This window comes from Ahaetulla prasina, chromosome 2, assembly GCF_028640845.1.
Source record: "Ahaetulla prasina isolate Xishuangbanna chromosome 2, ASM2864084v1, whole genome shotgun sequence".
NCBI lineage: Eukaryota > Metazoa > Chordata > Lepidosauria > Squamata > Colubridae > Ahaetulla > Ahaetulla prasina.
In genome coordinates, this window is record NC_080540.1 from 241577567 (window position 1) to 241596085 (window position 18519).

The 18519-nt window shown below is 42.4% G+C and overlaps 1 protein-coding gene across 1 annotated transcript in view; it reads right to left on the bottom strand.

The window, feature by feature from the left end:
* Positions 1-18519, bottom strand: part of SHC3 (SHC adaptor protein 3) — a 50224-nt gene that overhangs the window by 11530 nt on the left and 20175 nt on the right. Inside the window, exons 4-8 of the mRNA XM_058173446.1 lie at positions 11249-11368; positions 8112-8165; positions 7485-7536; positions 5954-6080; positions 2499-2631 (exon numbers count right to left, since the gene is read on the bottom strand). Coding sequence (XP_058029429.1) covers positions 2499-2631; positions 5954-6080; positions 7485-7536; positions 8112-8165; positions 11249-11368 — 486 coding nt within the window. The remainder of the gene's footprint in view (positions 1-2498; positions 2632-5953; positions 6081-7484; positions 7537-8111; positions 8166-11248; positions 11369-18519) is intronic.

Here is an 18519-nt window from a genome sequence, read left to right on the forward strand (position 1 = left end):
TTTTCAATTGGGTTAAGATCTGGGGTATTCCCAGGCCTTTTCAGCAGTGGAATATGATTATCTTGAAACTCCAAAAAGAAGTTGTGTTATTAGCCTCAAAAATATACTTTTCCCAAAAGGTTTCCACAATTTTGGCCACTACTGCATATACTTGGTACAGATAGATATCATATATATCATACTTGGTATGAAGAGGGACAAGTATTTCATCCTCTGTTATGATATCAAATTTTTGAGTCATGCAGCTACATGGATTGGCTGGAGAAACATTAGCGAAGTACCTCCCTACCCTTTATTTCTCTGTATCTTTCAGGCAGCTATTTTCAATCCACCTTCAACTTTAATCCTCTGAGTGACTTTCATAGGGATTGCTTTGCTTACCTGAGCAGGATCTGAAATAGGGGGGATTTTGATCTTGACTCTTTCATCCACTTTGTTTGGAAAACTATTGTAGTAGGGATGTTCTGCCACTTCACTGTCTTCTTCCATCCACAGTTCATCCAGACTTTGCATCCTGCAGAGAGATGCTCAGTTAATTGCTTTTGATTTGTCTTCATTTGTTCTCACAATGAAACAATATTTTAATATGGGAATGACTTGTAAACAAGGGGATCCTAAAGTTTGAAATAATATGTTATGTTATGTTCCTTCTTGCTTCAAACGCCTACCATCATCCCAGTGCCGAAGAAGCCCACCATCAAGGAACTGAATGACTACAGACCAGTTGCTCTAACATCTGTAGTCATGAAAACCTTTGAAAGGCTAGTGCTTTCCTACCTGAAAACCATCACGAATCCGCTCTTAGACCCCTTGCAATTTGCATACCGAGCAAATAGATCAACAGATGATGCTGTTAATATGGCTCTGCACTACATCCTACAACATCTTGAGTCTCCAAAGACCTATGCAAGGGTCCTTTTTGTAGACTTTAGTTCAGCATTCAATACCATCATTCCAGACATTCTTCTAACTAAGCTAAACCAGCTACAGGTACCGGAACAGACTTGTAAGTGGATCACAAGCTTCCTAACAAACAGGAAGCAGCAGGTGAAGCTAAGCAAGATCACATCAAATACCTGTACAATTAGCACAGGGGCCCCCCAAGGCTGTGTGCTCTCCCCACTTCTCTTCTCTCCGTATACCAATGACTGCATCTCCAATGATCCATCTGTTAAGCTACTGAAGTTCGCAGATGACACAACAGTGATTGGTCTCATTCGAGACAATGACGAATCCGCATATAGACAAGAGGTCGAACGACTAGCCTTGTGGTGTAACCAAAACAATCTGGAACTGAACACACTCAAAACCGTAGAAATGGTGGTAGACTTTAGGAGAAACCCTTCCATACTTCCACCTCTCACAATACTTGACAACACAGTATCAACAGTAGAAACCTTCAAATTTCTGGGTTCTATCATATCGCAAGATCTCAAATGGACAGCTAACATCAAAACATCATTAAAAAGGACAACAAAGAATGTTCTTTCTGCGCCAACTCAGTAAGCTCAAACTGCCCAAGGAGCTGCTGATCCAATTCTACAGAGGAATTATTGAGTCTGTCATTTGCACCTCTATAACTGTCTGGTTGGTTCTGCAACCCAACAAGAAAACACAGACTTCAGAGGATAATTAGAACTGCAGAAAAATAATTGCTACCAACCTGCCTTCCATTGAGGACCTGTATACTGCACGAATCAAGAAGGGGGCCGTGAAAATATTTGCAGATCCTCGCATCCTGGACATAAACTGTTTCAACTCCTACCTCAAAACGACGCTATAGAGTACTGCACACCAGAACAACTAGACACAAGAACAGTTTTTCCCAAGGCCATCACTCTGCTAAACAAATAATTCCCTCAACACTGTCAGACTATTTACTGAATCTGCACTACTATTAATCGTTTCATAGTTCCCATCACCAATCTCTTTCCACTTATGACTGTATGACTATAACTTGTTGCTGGCAATCCTTATGATTTATATTGATATATTGATCATCAATTGTGTTGTAAATGTTGTACCTTGATGAACGTATCTTTTCTTTTATGTACACTGAGAGCATATGCACCAAGACAAATTCCTTGTGTGTCCAATCACACTTGGCCAATAAAATTCTATTCTATTCTATTCTATTCTATTCTATTCTATTCTATTCTATTCTATTCTATTCTATTCTATTCTATATGGGCACATGTTTACTGTAGAAGTCATTCTTTTAGTCATTAAGCAATTAGGACTATTTTATTTGGGTACTATTTCTCTCTGACGAATGAAGGCGAATACATATATATCATACTTGGTATGAAGAGGGACAAGTATTTCATCCTCTGTTATGATATCAAATTTTTGAGTCATGCAGCTACATGGATTGGCTGGAGAAACATTAGCGAAGTACCTCCCTACCCTTTATTTCTCTGTATCTTTCAGGCAGCTATTTTCAATCCACCTTCAACTTTAATCCTCTGAGTGACTTTCATAGGGATTGCTTTGCTTACCTGAGCAGGATCTGAAATAGGGGGGATTTTGATCTTGACTCTTTCATCCACTTTGTTTGGAAAACTATTGTAGTAGGGATGTTCTGCCACTTCGCTGTCTTCTTCCATCCACAGTTCATCCAGACTTTGCATCCTGCAGAGAGATGCTCAGTTAATTGCTTTTGATTTGTCTTCATTTGTTATCACAATGAAACAATATTTTAATATGGGAATGACTTGTAAACAAGGGGATCCTAAAGTTTGAAATAATATGTTATGTTATGTTCCTTCTTGCTTCAAACGCTCTACCATCATCCCAGTGCCGAAGAAGCCCACCATCAAGGAACTGAATGACTACAGACCAGTTGCTCTAACATCTGTAGTCATGAAAACCTTTGAAAGGCTAGTGCTTTCCTACCTGAAAACCATCACGAATCCGCTCTTAGACCCCTTGCAATTTGCATACCGAGCAAATAGATCAACAGATGATGCTGTTAATATGGCTCTGCACTACATCCTACAACATCTTGAGTCTCCAAAGACCTATGCAAGGGTCCTTTTTGTAGACTTTAGTTCAGCATTCAATACCATCATTCCAGACATTCTTCTAACTAAGCTAAACCAGCTACAGGTACCGGAACAGACTTGTAAGTGGATCACAAGCTTCCTAACAAACAGGAAGCAGCAGGTGAAGCTAAGCAAGATCACATCAAATACCTGTACAATTAGCACAGGGGCCCCCCAAGGCTGTGTGCTCTCCCCACTTCTCTTCTCTCTGTATACCAATGACTGCATCTCCAATGATCCATCTGTTAAGCTACTGAAGTTCGCAGATGACACAACAGTGATTGGTCTCATTCGAGACAATGACGAATCCGATATAGACGAGAGGTCGAACGACTAGCCTTGTGGTCCAACCAAAACAATCTGGAACTGAACACACTCAAAACCGTAGAAATGGTGGTAGACTTTAGGAGAAACCCTTCCATACTTCCACCTCTCACAATACTTGACAACACAGTATCAACAGTAGAAACCTTCAAATTTCTGGGTTCTATCATATCGCAAGATCTCAAATGGACAGCTAACATCAAAACATCATTAAAAAGGACAACAAAGAATGTTCTTTCTGCCAACTCAGTAAGCTCAAACTGCCCAAGGAGCTGCTGATCCAATTCTACAGAGGAATTATTGAGTCTGTCATTTGCACCTCTATAACTGTCTGGTTCGGTTCTGCAACCCAACAAGAAAACACAGACTTCAGAGGATAATTAGAACTGCAGAAAAATAATTGCTACCAACCTGCCTTCCATTGAGGACCTGTATACTGCACGAATCAAGAAGAGGGCCGTGAAAATATTTGCAGATCCTCGCATCCTGGACATAAACTGTTTCAACTCCTACCTCAAAACGACGCTATAGAGCACTGCACACCAGAACAACTAGACACAAGAACAGTTTTTCCCAAGGCCATCACTCTGCTAAACAAATAATTCCCTCAACACTGTCAGACTATTTACTGAATCTGCACTACTATTAATCGTTTCATAGTTCCCATCACCAATCTCTTTCCACTTATGACTGTATGACTATAACTTGTTGCTGGCAATCCTTATGATTTATATTGATATATTGATCATCAATTGTGTTGTAAATGTTGTACCTTGATGAACGTATCTTTTCTTTTATGTACACTGAGAGCATATGCACCAAGACAAATTCCTTGTGTGTCCAATCACACTTGGCCAATAAAATTCTATTCTATTCTATTCTATTCTATTCTATTCTATTCTATTCTATTCTATTCTATTCTATTCTATTCTATATGGGCACATGTTTACTGTAGAAGTCATTCTTTTAGTCATTAAGCAATTAGGACTATTTTATTTGGGTACTATTTCTCTCTGACGAATGAAGGCGAATGCATATGTGTCCCAGAATGGTGTTGCAGGATCCAATCTGGGTCGGTCACCGGGACCAGAGGTTTTGTCTTTCGAGCTTTCAGATTTGTGCTGGAGCCCATCTTCAGGGAATTTCTTTCTAGCAGAAGCCCTGAAGATGGAGCCCATCTTCTCCCTAAAGATGGGCTCCAGCACAAGTCCCAAAGCTCAGAAGACAAAACCTCTGGTCCCAGTGACTGACCCAGATTGGATCCTATTTTTTTTCTGAGTTCATGTCGTCCTCCAAAGCGCAAATATGAAGTGTGAGAAGGATGCCACTTTCTATCTTCAATAGTGTGTTACAGATGGGATAGTCTTTATTGGAATCAGGGTTTTATGCATTAGGACTGAAAGTTCTACTATGGTACATTTTGAGTCCTCATTCCTTTAAACAGAATACAATAAATTAAGAAGATTATTGAAAATTGCTCCTGTCACAAAGGTTTTAGGCCAACTTCTAGATCTACTTTGAAGTCTGTTTTATAACAGTTATTCAAAGGTAACAATTATAACAATATAATTTATTCAATTTATGAAAACCACCTCAAGTACTACTTTGCCCTGTCTGATTCTCAATAAACCAAGCATGACAATTCAGCTGTCTAAGATCTTCAGCATAAAAACATTTGCCCTGTTTCCTATCTTATGAACTTATTTGTCCCATTAAAAGGCATCCTAATAAACTTTATTGCCCCTTCACTCTCTTAGTTGCAGAAAAATAATCAAAATAATATCATATTATATTATGTACAGGTAGTCCTTGACTTACAGCCACAATTGAGCTCAAAATTTCTGTTATTAAATGAGACATTTGTTAAATGAGTTTTGTCCTATTTTACGACCTTTCTTGTCACAGTTGTTAAATGAATCACTATAGTTGATTAGTTAGTAACCCGGTTGTTAAATGAATCTGGCTTCCCCATTGCCTTTGGTTGTCAGAAGGTGGCAAAGGTGATTTCATGACCTTGGGACACAGTAACAGTCATAAATATGAACCTGTTGCCAAGCATCTAAATTTTGATCACATGATCATGGCAATGCTGCAAAGATCATAACTGTGAAAAACCGTCATAAGTCACTTTTTCAGTGCCATTGTAACCATCACTAAATGAACTGTTCTAAGTTGAGGACTACCTGTATATCATATATATAAAATAGAGAGTTGTGATAGCACAGTGGTTAGAATGCAGCATTGCAGGCTAACTCTGCCAACTGCCAGCAGTTCGATTCTGACCAGCTCGAGGTTGACTCAGCCTTCCATCCTTCTTGGTAGAATGATGAACCAGATTGTTGGGGAGCAATATGCTGACTCTGTAAACCACTTAGAGAGGGCTATAAAGCACTATGAAGCAGTATATAAGTCTATGTGCTATAGCAAAATATATAATATAAAGTATCAAAAGAGACGTTCTTCTGGCTTGCAGTTATCACATTTGCAGCTAGATCTAGTATTAAAATTCTTGAGTAAAATAATTCTTTGTTACTCCACTAAATGAAGAAACCTATGCATATAAAAATCTCAGTGATACTACCCACCTGTCTTGAAGTGCTGGAATCTTAGAGGGGCACTGCAAATATTGCTTAAAACGAAGTTCAAATGCTTGCCCTATGGTACTGATTATATCCTGGGCAAGGCCATCACAACATTCAAGAATATGACATGCTGGAAGTGATGAGAAAACAAGACCATTATTCAAATATATACCCAGGAGAAATCTGTATTTCAGTTTCCAGTTTTATTTGCTGACTTTTATAAATATGAAAAAAAATCATCTAAGAAATGATAATGACATCATACTGGCATTGTTTTAATTCTTGATTAGGATTGGTCCAGAGTTTGATATAAAATGAATGGCTAGATAAATGTTTTAAATAAATAAATAAAATTTTATCTGACTACTAGGCCATCCCTGGAAAGAAAAGCAACAAATTGAAGAGCTGACTGGAACTATAGGTTGTCTACTCCTGGTATAAGTGGTTAACATGTTTCATTTCTTTGATGAAGTCTGATACATCGATAAGTCTTCAAGGTATCTCAAGACCATATTATAATGAATTACTAGCCACTTCTTAGCCAAAAGAGTCCACAAAGTGACTTAAACATCATCAAAAATTCTCTTGCAGCAGTTAACCGGGTGGTCTTTTGTTTCTTCAGCTTCCTTGCAAAATCTGGTGATTAAAATTTCACTCACAGAAGAAAGCTAGCCCACCTCATCTTTTGAAATCTGCCACTTCATTTGCAAAATATTGAGAATACTGCGTTTCCTGTTGGAGAGCATAGGTTTAAAGGGACAGGGAGCCAATCCAGGAGCATAGCAAATGCTACATATCTAACTATCCTCAACAAAGATTTTACGAAAAGGTCTTGAGGGAGAAACATTATAAATGTAAATTAATCTCGCATGCAGATGCAATGCACTCTGCTGGACTCATTCAATCATTCTTATTCCATTGCAAAGAGCTATGGTGCCATAGCGGTTAGAACACAGTATTGCAGGGTAATTCTGCCGACTACCAGCAATTTGATTCTCACTGGCTCAAGGTTGACTCAGTCTTCCATCTTTCTGAGGTTGATAAAATGAGGACTTGGGCTGTTGGGGGGGGAATATGCTGACTCTGTAAACTGTTTAAAGAGAGCTGTAAAGCATGATGAAACGGTATATAAACTCTTATTTCTAATATATGAAAGAATGGGAGAGTCAGTCTCAGATCTTTGTTTATTTTATTAATTTGGCCCTCATAATTTTGAAGGCAAGCAAAATTCCATGTTGGTGACAGGAAAGGCATCCGGCCATTAAAACACTCTGCTAGCTCCATTCAGTTGCCCAGACTCCACCCTGCAAGGGATTATGGGGTCGTTAAAAGAAGATGATTTGCTTTAAAGGAAACGAATATCTGAACAAATTAATACAAGCACACTGCTAGCCAATTACCTGTAGGAAGCCATTAGAAATAGAATAATCGAAGAGAATCTTCTCTAATTGAAGAGATATGCTCATATCTATTGTTCTATGAACAATATATGTTTTCAAAAGGAAGATGAGACTAAAGATAAGACATTCTTTACCTCTGTGATTAACAGGATCCTTAGCTACATATGCAACATAGTCTGTTGTATCCTGTTGGAAGAGGATAGAGAATAAAAATTAAGCATCTATCATGAATATGAAAGTTTCCTTTTGTGCTGATTCAGAGCTCAGTTCAATGTTTATCTGAATCTTTGCAACCTGGTACTTATGCCTGGATCCCACAGTGATAAAAACATTAGAAACATCAGTCACATTACAATTTAGAACAGATACATTGATCAAGCAAGCATTCTCAAAGTCTTGCATAGGTAACTTTGTAAAGCAACTGAGCAAATCTTTAAGTTAGAGAATCAACGGAAAGCTTAAGATGCTATTTTCAAAAAATGGGCTATAGTTTTCAAAGTCCATTAAATGAAGCTCTGACAAATTATGGAATTACTATTGAGAACTCTTGACTAAACTTCATCCATATTGTAAACCCTGCTGAAAATATGTTCATGTATCACTAGCATGTTCAAATAAACAGAGAATTTCTTTGTCTTTCTCCCTTACCACTAAGCCACAAGGATGTAACAATGAGCAATTTTTTCCCAAGGAAGATAAGTAATAAATTTGGCACAATAACCTCTTGCATCAATAGCAAATGTAGAAAGGAAAATACTTACCACATCTACTCCAGATGCAAAAGAAATAGATTGCATATGATGGTTTGCTATAATCTGTAGAGTTAAGAAAACAATGTGTGAGATACACAGAATGCTAGTTTTCCTTTTCCCCCCAGCTGTATTCTTAAGTATGTAAAATCAGAAGCCCAAATTAGAAATACAAGGGTGACAAATGTCATGTATCTCTACGCCTCCATTTAGAGTACATTCAAATGACAACTATCTGTAAGATCTTCAAGAAGCATTCAGATGTGAACCTGGAATTTGGCAATGAAAGCCAAGGTCTCCAGGGGTGAAATCTACTTACCTTCCCTACTGGTTCGGAAGTCCGCGCTCTTTGTGTGTGTGTCACGTGCGATTATGGACCCTCTGCGCATGCACAGAGGGTAAAAACCAGGTTACTTCCTGGTTAAAATCAGGAAGTAATGACATCTGGGTAGGTGGGCAGAGCCTTGCAGTGCCGCCACTACCGGTTCTCTGAACCACCTGACGACGCTACCAATTCGGCCAAACTGATTTGAACCAGTAGCATTCCCTGAATCTCTCCCTTTGCCTCCCTGCCCCCTTTTTTAATTTTAATTTTTAAAATTACAGTATGGCTCTTAATATGCAGACAGCCTTTCATTATTAGATGCTTCGAGAATCAATGCAAAGAGCTAACAACCCCAGTTTAATGCTTGTCCCCATGACATTGTCCTTGTCTCATCCGCTGGCCATGGTTTACATAGCCCTATCCTACTGTTTTCTATACTGACAAACACCCAGTCCTTTCTTTTTAAACCACCAAAGTCACATCACAATGCTGTGTATTTATTTATTTATTTATTTATTTTATTAAATTTTTATACCGCCCTTCTCCCGAAGGACTCAGGGCGGTGTACAGCCGAAATAAAATACAAAATATATTGTATTTTGTATATATTAAAAGAAATTAAAATAAACTATTACTAAACGGCCGGTAATTTAAAAAATTTAAAAATTTAAAATATTACTAAAACCCCAATTTAAAATCAACTATTTATGCCAGTCCTGCTTGAATGAATAAGTATGTTTTTAGCTCACGACGAAAGGTCCGAAGATCAGGCACTTGACGTAAGCCAGGGGGGAGTTCGTTCCAGAGCGTCGGTGCTCCCACAGAGAAGGCCCTACTCCTGGGGGCCGCCAGCCGACATTGTTTGGCGGACGGCACCCTGAGAAGACCCTCTCTGTGGGAGCGTACGGGTCGATGGGAGGCATAAGGTAACAGCAGGCGGTCTCGTAAGTACCCGGGTCCTAAGCCATGGAGCGATTTAAAGATGGTAACCAGGATCTTGAAGCGCACCCGAAAGACTACAGGAAGCCAGTGCAGACTACGGAGCAGTGGTGTTACATGGGAGCCACGAACGGCTCCCATTACCACTCGCGCAGCTGCATTCTGGACTAACTGCAGCCTCCGGGTGCACCTCAAGGGCAGCCCCATGTAGAGAGCATTGCAATAATCCAGCCGAGACGTAACCAGAGCATGAGTGACTGTGCATAAGGCCTCCCGGTCAAGGAAGGGAACTGGCGAACCAAGCGAACTTGGTAAAAGGCCCTCCTGGTGACGGCCACCAGATGTTCATCAAAGGACAGCCGACCATCCAGGAGGATGCCCAAGTTGCGAACCACCTCCTTTGGGGCCACTAACTCGTCCCCAACAGTCAGCTGCGGGCGCAGCTGACTGTACCGGGGTGCCGGCATCCACAGCCACTCCGTCTTGGAGGGATTGAGCTTGAGTCTGTTTCTCCCCATCCAGACTCGTACGGCTTCCAGGCACCGGGACAGCACTTCGACCGCTTTGTTGGGGTGGTCCGGGGTGGAAAAGTACAGCTGAGTATCATCAGCGTACAGATGATAACTCACCCTGAAACCACTGATAACCTCACCCAACGGCTTCATATAGATGTTGAACAGGGTAGGCGAGAGAATCGACCCCTGAGGTACCCCACAAGTGAGGCCCCTCGAGGACGACCTCTGCCCCCCTGTCAACACCGTCTGCGACCGGTCAGAGAGATAGGAGGAGAACCACCGGTAAACGGTGCCTCCCACTCCCAATCCCCCCAACCAGCGCAGCAGGATACCATGGTCGATGGTATCAAAAGCCGCTGAGAGATCTAATAGGACCAAGGCAGAGGAACAACCCCTGTCCCTGGCCCTCCAGAGGTCATCCACCAACGCGACCAAAGCCGTCTCCGTGCTGTAACCGGGTCGGAAGCCGGACTGGAACGGGTCTAGATAGACAGCTAGATAGACAGTGTAAAATTGGTAACACTGGTTTCTGGTTGAAGTACTACTAAAAAGCTAAATTACAGCTAGATAGACAGTGTAAAATTGGTAACACTGGTTTCTGGTTAAAGTACTACTAAAAAGCTAAATTATTCTCTTATTTCATTCCAATTTGAGTACCTTTGTCTTTATGGCTTTAAAATCAAGATCCAGAAAAGGTGTACATATTCATTTCTTTAAAACATTTACATTTATTTTTTTCTAACTAAAAAAATCAACAACCCATAAATATCTAAAACAATTAATCCAACAATATACCAATGGTGGGTTTCAAAATTTTTACTACTGGTTCTGTGGGCGTGGCTTGGTGGGCATGGCATGGCTTGGTGGGTGTGGCTTGGTGGGCATGGCAGGGGAAGGATACTATAAAATCTCCATTCCCACCCCATTCCAGGGGAAGGATACTGCAAAGAATAGATGGAGGCTGGGCCAGTCAGAATTTTTACTACCGGTTCTCCGAACTTCTCAAAATTTCTGCTACCGGTTCTCTAGAACTGGTCAGAACCTGCTGAAACCCACCTCTGCAACATACAAAGCAAATTCACAGCTTGAAAATAGCATAACAATAACTGTGCAAAGAAGTATCCCTGATCAATACCCACTTTAAATCTGCAGGAAGTACTTCAAAGGATGGGGAAATGATCTCAATTATTGGTGAGTTCAAATGGAAGAAATGACCTCTTGAGTTATACACGTGTACCTATATTTTTACTGAAATAAATTGGATATTCAAATGTTTTTCTTTAAATTATGAGAATTAAGAATGGAAATTGCTTGCTCACACTAACCATAAGACTTTAAAAAGAGAAAATGGGAATGACAAAAATACCAACCTGCTTGCAGTCGGGAGTCATCAGGTTTAAGCTGGTAGTAGATATATTCAGACTGATGTTCATTCCTGCAAACTGAAGATTGCTCTTCCCCAGAATATTAGAGAGAGCTTTATTTGGTGGCTGCAAAAGTAAAATGCACGTCTTTCAGTACTCTATCCACATTTTATAACATCTGAATCCCACTGAATAAACTGACACCTCTAAAATTTAATAGTCAAGAACATGACAATTTAATCAACAGTGTACTGATGCTTTAAATACTTTAAAAGATTTAAAAGAAAGATAAAATACTACAGAGAAGAAAAATGGATCTCATTTTGTATAACTGAGAGATGGAAGAAACAGTTTTAAACCTGGAATCATCAACCTTTTCTGGAAACTGGAATCAGTAACTCCGATTACTGGTGAGAACTTACAGGCTTGCGAATCTTAACTCCTGCTTAACATTTTTTAATTATTTGTTTTCAAAAAGCATTTACAGGTAGTCCTCGATTTACGACTACAATTGAGCCCAAAATTTCTGTTACTAAGCAAGACAGTTGTTAAATGAATTTTATCCCATTTAATGACCTTTCTTGCCACAATTGTTAAATGAATCACCGCAGTTTTAAATTGGTTGTTAAATGAATCTGGCTTCCCCATTGACTACTTGATAAGTCACAAAAGGGGAGCATATGACCCTGGGACACTGCAACTGTCATAAATATAAATATGGCCTAGTTTTTTTCAGGAACCATTTATCTCCTGAAGTTTGTGCCCATCCTGAAAAACTGGGAAGAGTTGGCATGCTCTTGGTTCCATTAATTAATGGAACTGTTTTTATTTTGCCTGTACACCGCCCTGAGTCCTTCGGGAGAAGGGCGGTATAAAAATCAAATAAATAAAATAAATAAATAAAAATAAATAAATGCTGTCTACTGATGGAGTCCATGAAATGGGCCTTCTTTGTTTCTGGGACTGCCCTTTTGTAAGAACATTCCCTCAGATTCATATGGCCGGTACCCTGGCTTTACTTAATCTAGCCCTTTAAATCTGATTCTTCTCCAAGGATTAGGACCAGAGGTGGGTTTCAGCAGGTTCTGACCAGTTCTGGAGAACCGGTAGCAGAAATTTTGAGCAGTTCAGAGAACCAATTAATACCACCTCTGACTGGCTCTGCCCCCATCTATTCTCTGCCTCCCGCGTCTCAGCTGATCAGGAGGAAATGCGGATTTTGCACTACCTTTCCCCTGTAGTGGGGTGGGAATGGAAATTTTACAGTATCCTTCCCCTGCCACGCTCACAAAGCCACGCCCCGCAAGCCATGCCATGCCCACCAAGCCACACCCACAGAACCAGTAGTAAAAAAAATTGAAACCCATCACTGATTAAGACTTAAAGCAGCAGACCCCATGTACGATGATTGGATTGCTAGAGACTGAACTATTTTCCTCCCAATATTTGGTTTTATTTGTTTGTGTATTATATTGTCTCAAATTGTTTAATATTGTATACTAGAGATGCAATGGAGTTGGGCAGTTTGTATAATCAATCAATCAACCAACCAACCAACCAACCAATCAATAAAAACCTTATCTGTCTCCAATCTCATTTTTTAAAAATAAAGTTTGAGAGCAGTGACTATTCAGCTCCACATAATTCTATTAACAATTGCTGAGATTCTTGCTAGATTTTGAGACAAAATAGTAGTAGTATATTGTCTGTGGTTGGATAGTAGAAGTGTGACCCTTTCAAGCCTACTGTGTACCACTGAAGTTTGACATCAATAATACACTATAATTAGAAGCAAGGCATATAGAATTACAGTGCCCTAAAGCCCAGCTGAATGGCTACCGGTAGTTTCGGTTGTTTCATTCCATGTCATTTGAGCTGAGAGATGACGTACAAATCAAATTTATCTTGCATACTTTGTGTTATCCGTGTGAACCCAATCATCTGGAGGTTTTGTTTACATTGTTACAAATATATAAAATATCTTATCTTACCTATCTTTTATCTACAAATTAATCCCACAATAGTCACTGGATAATGTTTGAGGGAAAACAGGCATGGATTTACCATATTTTTTGGAGTATAAGACACACTTTCCCCCACCCCCTAAAAGTGGGTGAAAATGTCTGTGCATCTTATACAGCGAATGTTGCCAAAGCCCCGCCCAGCAACTGACCTACACCCGCCAGCCATTTTTGGCTTCTCATGCTGAATCAGGCTGCGATAACGCGCTGAAGCTGTCCAGGCTGTTTGCTATTTGTTGCAAGGGCGCTAGCCAGATGAATACCGATGGATGCTGGTAAGCAGAGGTAGAAATTTTTTATTTTTTTTTGCTTTCCTTCCCAAAAACGTTTTATACTCTGGAGCATCTTATACTCCAAAAAATACAATAATACAGATATTTTGTGGATTGGGAAATCAACTGTTTGGAATGGTAGACCTAACTACTTAGTGGGATTGCTTTCCTATTGAAGAATTAAGTGTAAGGTTGAGAATTCTCTTGAGCTCACTACTACAGTCAATAGTTTGGGTGGTTGAAGTTACAGAAATGTCTTTTTTTAGTTAAGGACAATATAGCAGCTATCACATGATCGAAACTGTAGGAACTACGGTAGTCGTTTGTAACCCATATCTACTTATCACTAAACTGGAATAATGTTCTGTTCTATACTTCTGTTCATTGCTTTGAGTCTAGCTCAGAAACTCACACACACCTCAATATGAATGAAAGAACAATGAAATGAAATGAGTTAGGTTTGGTTAGAAGGTGAGTTAAAGAAGTGAATTTTAGGATTGGGCAAAGTATTTACTGTAGTTGACCACAAACTTCAGAAGAAGGATGGGCACAAACTTCAGGAGAGTGATGGTCCCTGAAATAACTAGGCCATGTTTATATTTATTTATATTTATATGCATTTAATGTGTATTGTGTGCGTATATATTTATATGAGCATTGCCCCCCCCTATAGCAATTAGGATCATAAAAATGCAGTGCCTATTCAGAAATCTATTTGTCTTCAGTCAACAATAGTGATAAGAATGTTAACAAATAGAATAAACCACCTTTGTTAAGATAATAAACCAGGAGAAATCTGAAACGCTAGAGATGAAACTTTAATACCAACAGACCTGTAGATCAATGGAAGAACATTTTATAAAGGGGAAAGTTCATACATGCTGTTAGATTCGGGCAATAACGAGGCAGGAGACCAGGATAGTGACAACAGCTCTTTACTATATGGTGAACCCAGCAGCCAGTGCTGGGAAAAACCTCTCTTTATATACAGTTTAGCCGGAGGCTTCAACCAATCAGCAACGTGCTATTTTCCCGCCAAAACTTTTAAAGATACATTACACTCCTTCCCTCCCAGAAAACACTTTACCAATATTTACATGAAATTAACATCTTATTTGTCAACGTAATCACGCAAGTAGACTGGGCGTCTCCTGACTCTTTCGGACCTGCGCAATGCATTTTCTGGGAGTGAGTCGAGCTGACCTGAGGGACTGTTTGTTTCTCTCAGCTCCTCCTCTAGGCCATCCGGCCCTGGATTATTTGCAGAGTCATCCCTGCTGTTTTCAGGAGGAACTGGTTGGCGTCGCTGGACCTCCTGGAGCTCAGATAAGTCCTGCGTTTGCCCCGGGTTTGAGTCAGCTGTGGATTCAAACATTGGATAGTCAGGGCCTGTTTCGTCTGATTCTGATTTACCGGTTATGCGTTTCCTTATTTGGTCTATGTGGCGTTTCCATACCCGGCCATCCTCTATCTCTACTAGATATGATTTTGGTCCTGTTATTTCTAGGATTTTTCCTGCTAACCAGGTCGGGCCCTCGCTGTAGTTGTGTGCCCACACTAGGTCGCCTACTGCCATCTCTCTTGTTTTACCGTGTGCCCCTTTGTAACCGTCTGGTGTGTAGTTTGGGTTTAAACGGTCTAGTGGGCACCTAAGCTTCCGACCCATTAATAGCTCGGCCGGGCTGCGGCCAGTTGTTACACAGGGGGTTCTGTGTTGGACTGCTAGATATGTATCAATTTTTGTTTGCCAATCGCCTGGCCTGATTCTGGACAATGCTTCCTTTGCGCCCGAACGGAAACGTTCTGCAAGGCCGTCGTCGCAGGGTGGAAAGGCGCCGAGAGGACATGCCGGATGCCCTCCTCTGCCAAGTACCCTCAAACTGGGTTGCCGTGAATTGCGGGCCGTTATCGGAGACTAAAGTGTCGGGCAACCCATGGGTTACAAATAGGTGCCGAGGACTGAAATCACGGCCTCGGCTGTCATGGATCTCATGAGAATGATTTCCAGCCATTTGGAGTAGGCATCGACTACTACCAGAAAGGTTTGGCCGTGGAAGGGCCGCAAAATCGATATGGATCCTAGACCAGGGCCCTGGGGTCTCTCCCATTCCCGAATCGGGGCCGTTGGGGTAGCGGTCTGACTCCTGGCAGGCCTGGCATTTCCTACCCTTTCAGCAATTTCCGAGTCCATTAAGGGCCACCACACATAGCTTCTCGCTAGACCCTTCATTCTCACGATCCCTGGGTGACCTTCGTGAAGGAGATCCAATACCTTTTCCTCAATTTCTCCGGGATCACCACTGATCCCCCATAGCAGGCACCCCTTGAGCCGAGAGTTCCCACGCTTTTTACAAACTCTTTAAAATGCTCGCCCGGCACAGCGGGCCAACCTCTTTGTACCCAACCAATTACAGTTCTTATTGTAATGTCCTTATACGAAGCCCGAGCCACCTCTTTGGATGTGACTGGGCCAGAGTCCAAAGAGTCAATTAGCAGAACTGGTATCACTGGAGTGGGGTCTTCGATAGTCTCTGGTAACGGGCATCTGCTCAGGGCGTCTGCATGCCCTAATTCCTTTCCTGGCCGGTGTAGTAATTTGTAAGAATACGCTGCCAGGAAGATAGTCCATCGGGTCAGTCTTGGCGAAAGTGCCACGGGCGTTGGGCGGTCGCCTGCCAGCAGACCTAGCAAAGGTCTATGGTCCGTGATGATTTCGAAATCACGACCAAATACATACTCATGGAATTTCTTTACTCCTGAGACTATAGCCAAGGCTTCCTTATCAAGCTGGCTATAATTCCTTTCAGTTGATGACATGGTTCGGGAGTAGTATGCAATAGGGGCTTCTGTGCCATTTGGTAACCTGTGGCTGAGCACAGCCCCACCCCATAGGGAGATGCATCGCAGCTTAACACTAATGGCAGCGTGCCATTGTATTGGATAAGGAGGCTATCACTCGATAGGAGATTCTTTACCCTTCAATGCCCTAGCTTCCGCCTTTCCCCAAGACCATGCAGCTGTCTTTGCTAGTAATTTATGCAGCGGCTCGGCTACTGTTGCCTTATTCTTAAGAATACCGCGAGAAGTTGACCAGACCTAAGAATGCCTGTAACTCCGTTTTGTTCTTTGGAACCGGGGCCTTCCTGATGGCCCGTACCTTGCTCTCAGTGGGTGAATCCTTCCTGTCTATCCGTAGCCCAGGAATTCCACAGACTCAACCCCGATCTGGCATTTGTTCAGTTTAACTGTGAGACCGCAGACCGGAAAATGCCCAAAACTTTTCGCAGCCTTACCCCTAATTCCTCTAGATTCTCAGCGGATACCAGTACATCGTCAAAGTATGGTACCACCCCTGGTAGGCCCTGCAATAGCCGCTCCATTAGGTTCTGAAATAACCCTGGAGCCACACTAACCCCAAACTGTAACCGGGTACACTTAAAAGCCCCTCTGTGAGTCACAATTGTCTGCGCTTCGGCTGTGCTGCTATCTACGGGCAGCTGTTGATAGGCTTGGGCCAAGTCTAGCTTGGCAAAACTTGCCCTTGCCCCATTGAGTGCAGTAAGTGCTGTACCACCGGACGGGTAAGCACTCTTTGCAACGCTTTGTTAAGCGTTGCCTTGTAGTCAGCGCAAATCCGGACCGACCCGTCCGGTTTGACTGGGGTGACTATAGGGTCTCCCACTTAGCATGGTCAACTGGCACTAGAATTCCTGGTTTACTAGCTTGTCCAGTTCCCGGTCAATCCTGGGCTTTAGGGCTAACGGGACCCTCCTAGCCTTTAGACGGATAGGGCAACTTGGGGTCTAAGTTAAAGAGATAGGGGTCCCTGTACTTGCCCAGGCAGTCTCTGAAAACGCCCCAAATTCTTTCACGAGTGCGTCTTTGAGGTCGACTTCGCTTCTGAAGATTCCAGTCACTCCCATGCCCAATGCTCGGAACCAGTCCAGTCCCAACAAGCTTGGCAGGGTCCCATCGACTATGGTGATGGGCAGAGTTTTCTTGTATTGTCCATACCGACGTGGACGGACGTTACCCCTCGAACAGGGATGCGATTCCCTTGGTAGTCTTGTACCTTTAATTTCTGTGGTTGCAGCTTGCGCTTTGCAATGGCGGGTAAGGCTCTCACGAGAGTGTCCCAGGACATGATCGTGATCGATGAGCCGGTGTCCACCTCCAATCGGCACGGCACCCCCTCAATCTTTGCCTTTGTAAAGATTTTTTTCTCTAGGCGTGTTGATGCGTGACCCACTCTCACGACAGTCTGATTCAACTTCGCGCCTTTTTTAAACTGACCACTCGCGGGCCGCTTCGCCGTTCCCGCGCTCTGATTGGCCAGTTTGAATTTTTGGCGGGAAGGTTGGGGTGCTCGACAGACCTGTGCTAGGTGCCCCTTTCTTTCGCACCGCCGACAAGTCGCTTCCTTATATTTGCATTGTTGTCGCTGGTGTCGCCCCCCACAACTCGCGCAGTCGCCCCGGTCTTCATTCTCCAGCCTCCCGGTGTGGAAGACTCCTTCCTCTTCCTCACCGTCCGATTCGGCCTGGATCTCTTCATTGTGGACCGGGGTTGATTTCGCACCAGCCGTTGGTGTGACTTGCTTTTGTAGGGTTTCCGCCGCTTGGGTAGACATCTCGTGAGCCCTGGCTTCGTCCAAGGCGTTTGCCAGCGTTAGGTTGTTTTTAGACAGCAGCCGCCTCCGCAAACGGATGTCCCTGACCCCACGGATGAGTTGCTCCAGCAATGCCTCATCCAAGTCTCGGTACTCGCAATGTTTTGAGGCTTTCCTCAGGGCGGCCATGTATGCGCTGTTGGACTCGCCCTCTTGCTGTCTGCGCTCCCCGAATTCGAACCGTTGCACATACTTGGACGGCGTTGGTGCATAATGGGCTTTCAATAAAGTCTGCAGAGTTTGCCACGGTACCGACTGTACCGGCGTTGGCTCCGCCAGGGATTCTGCGGTGTCGAAAACTTCTGGACCGCAGTG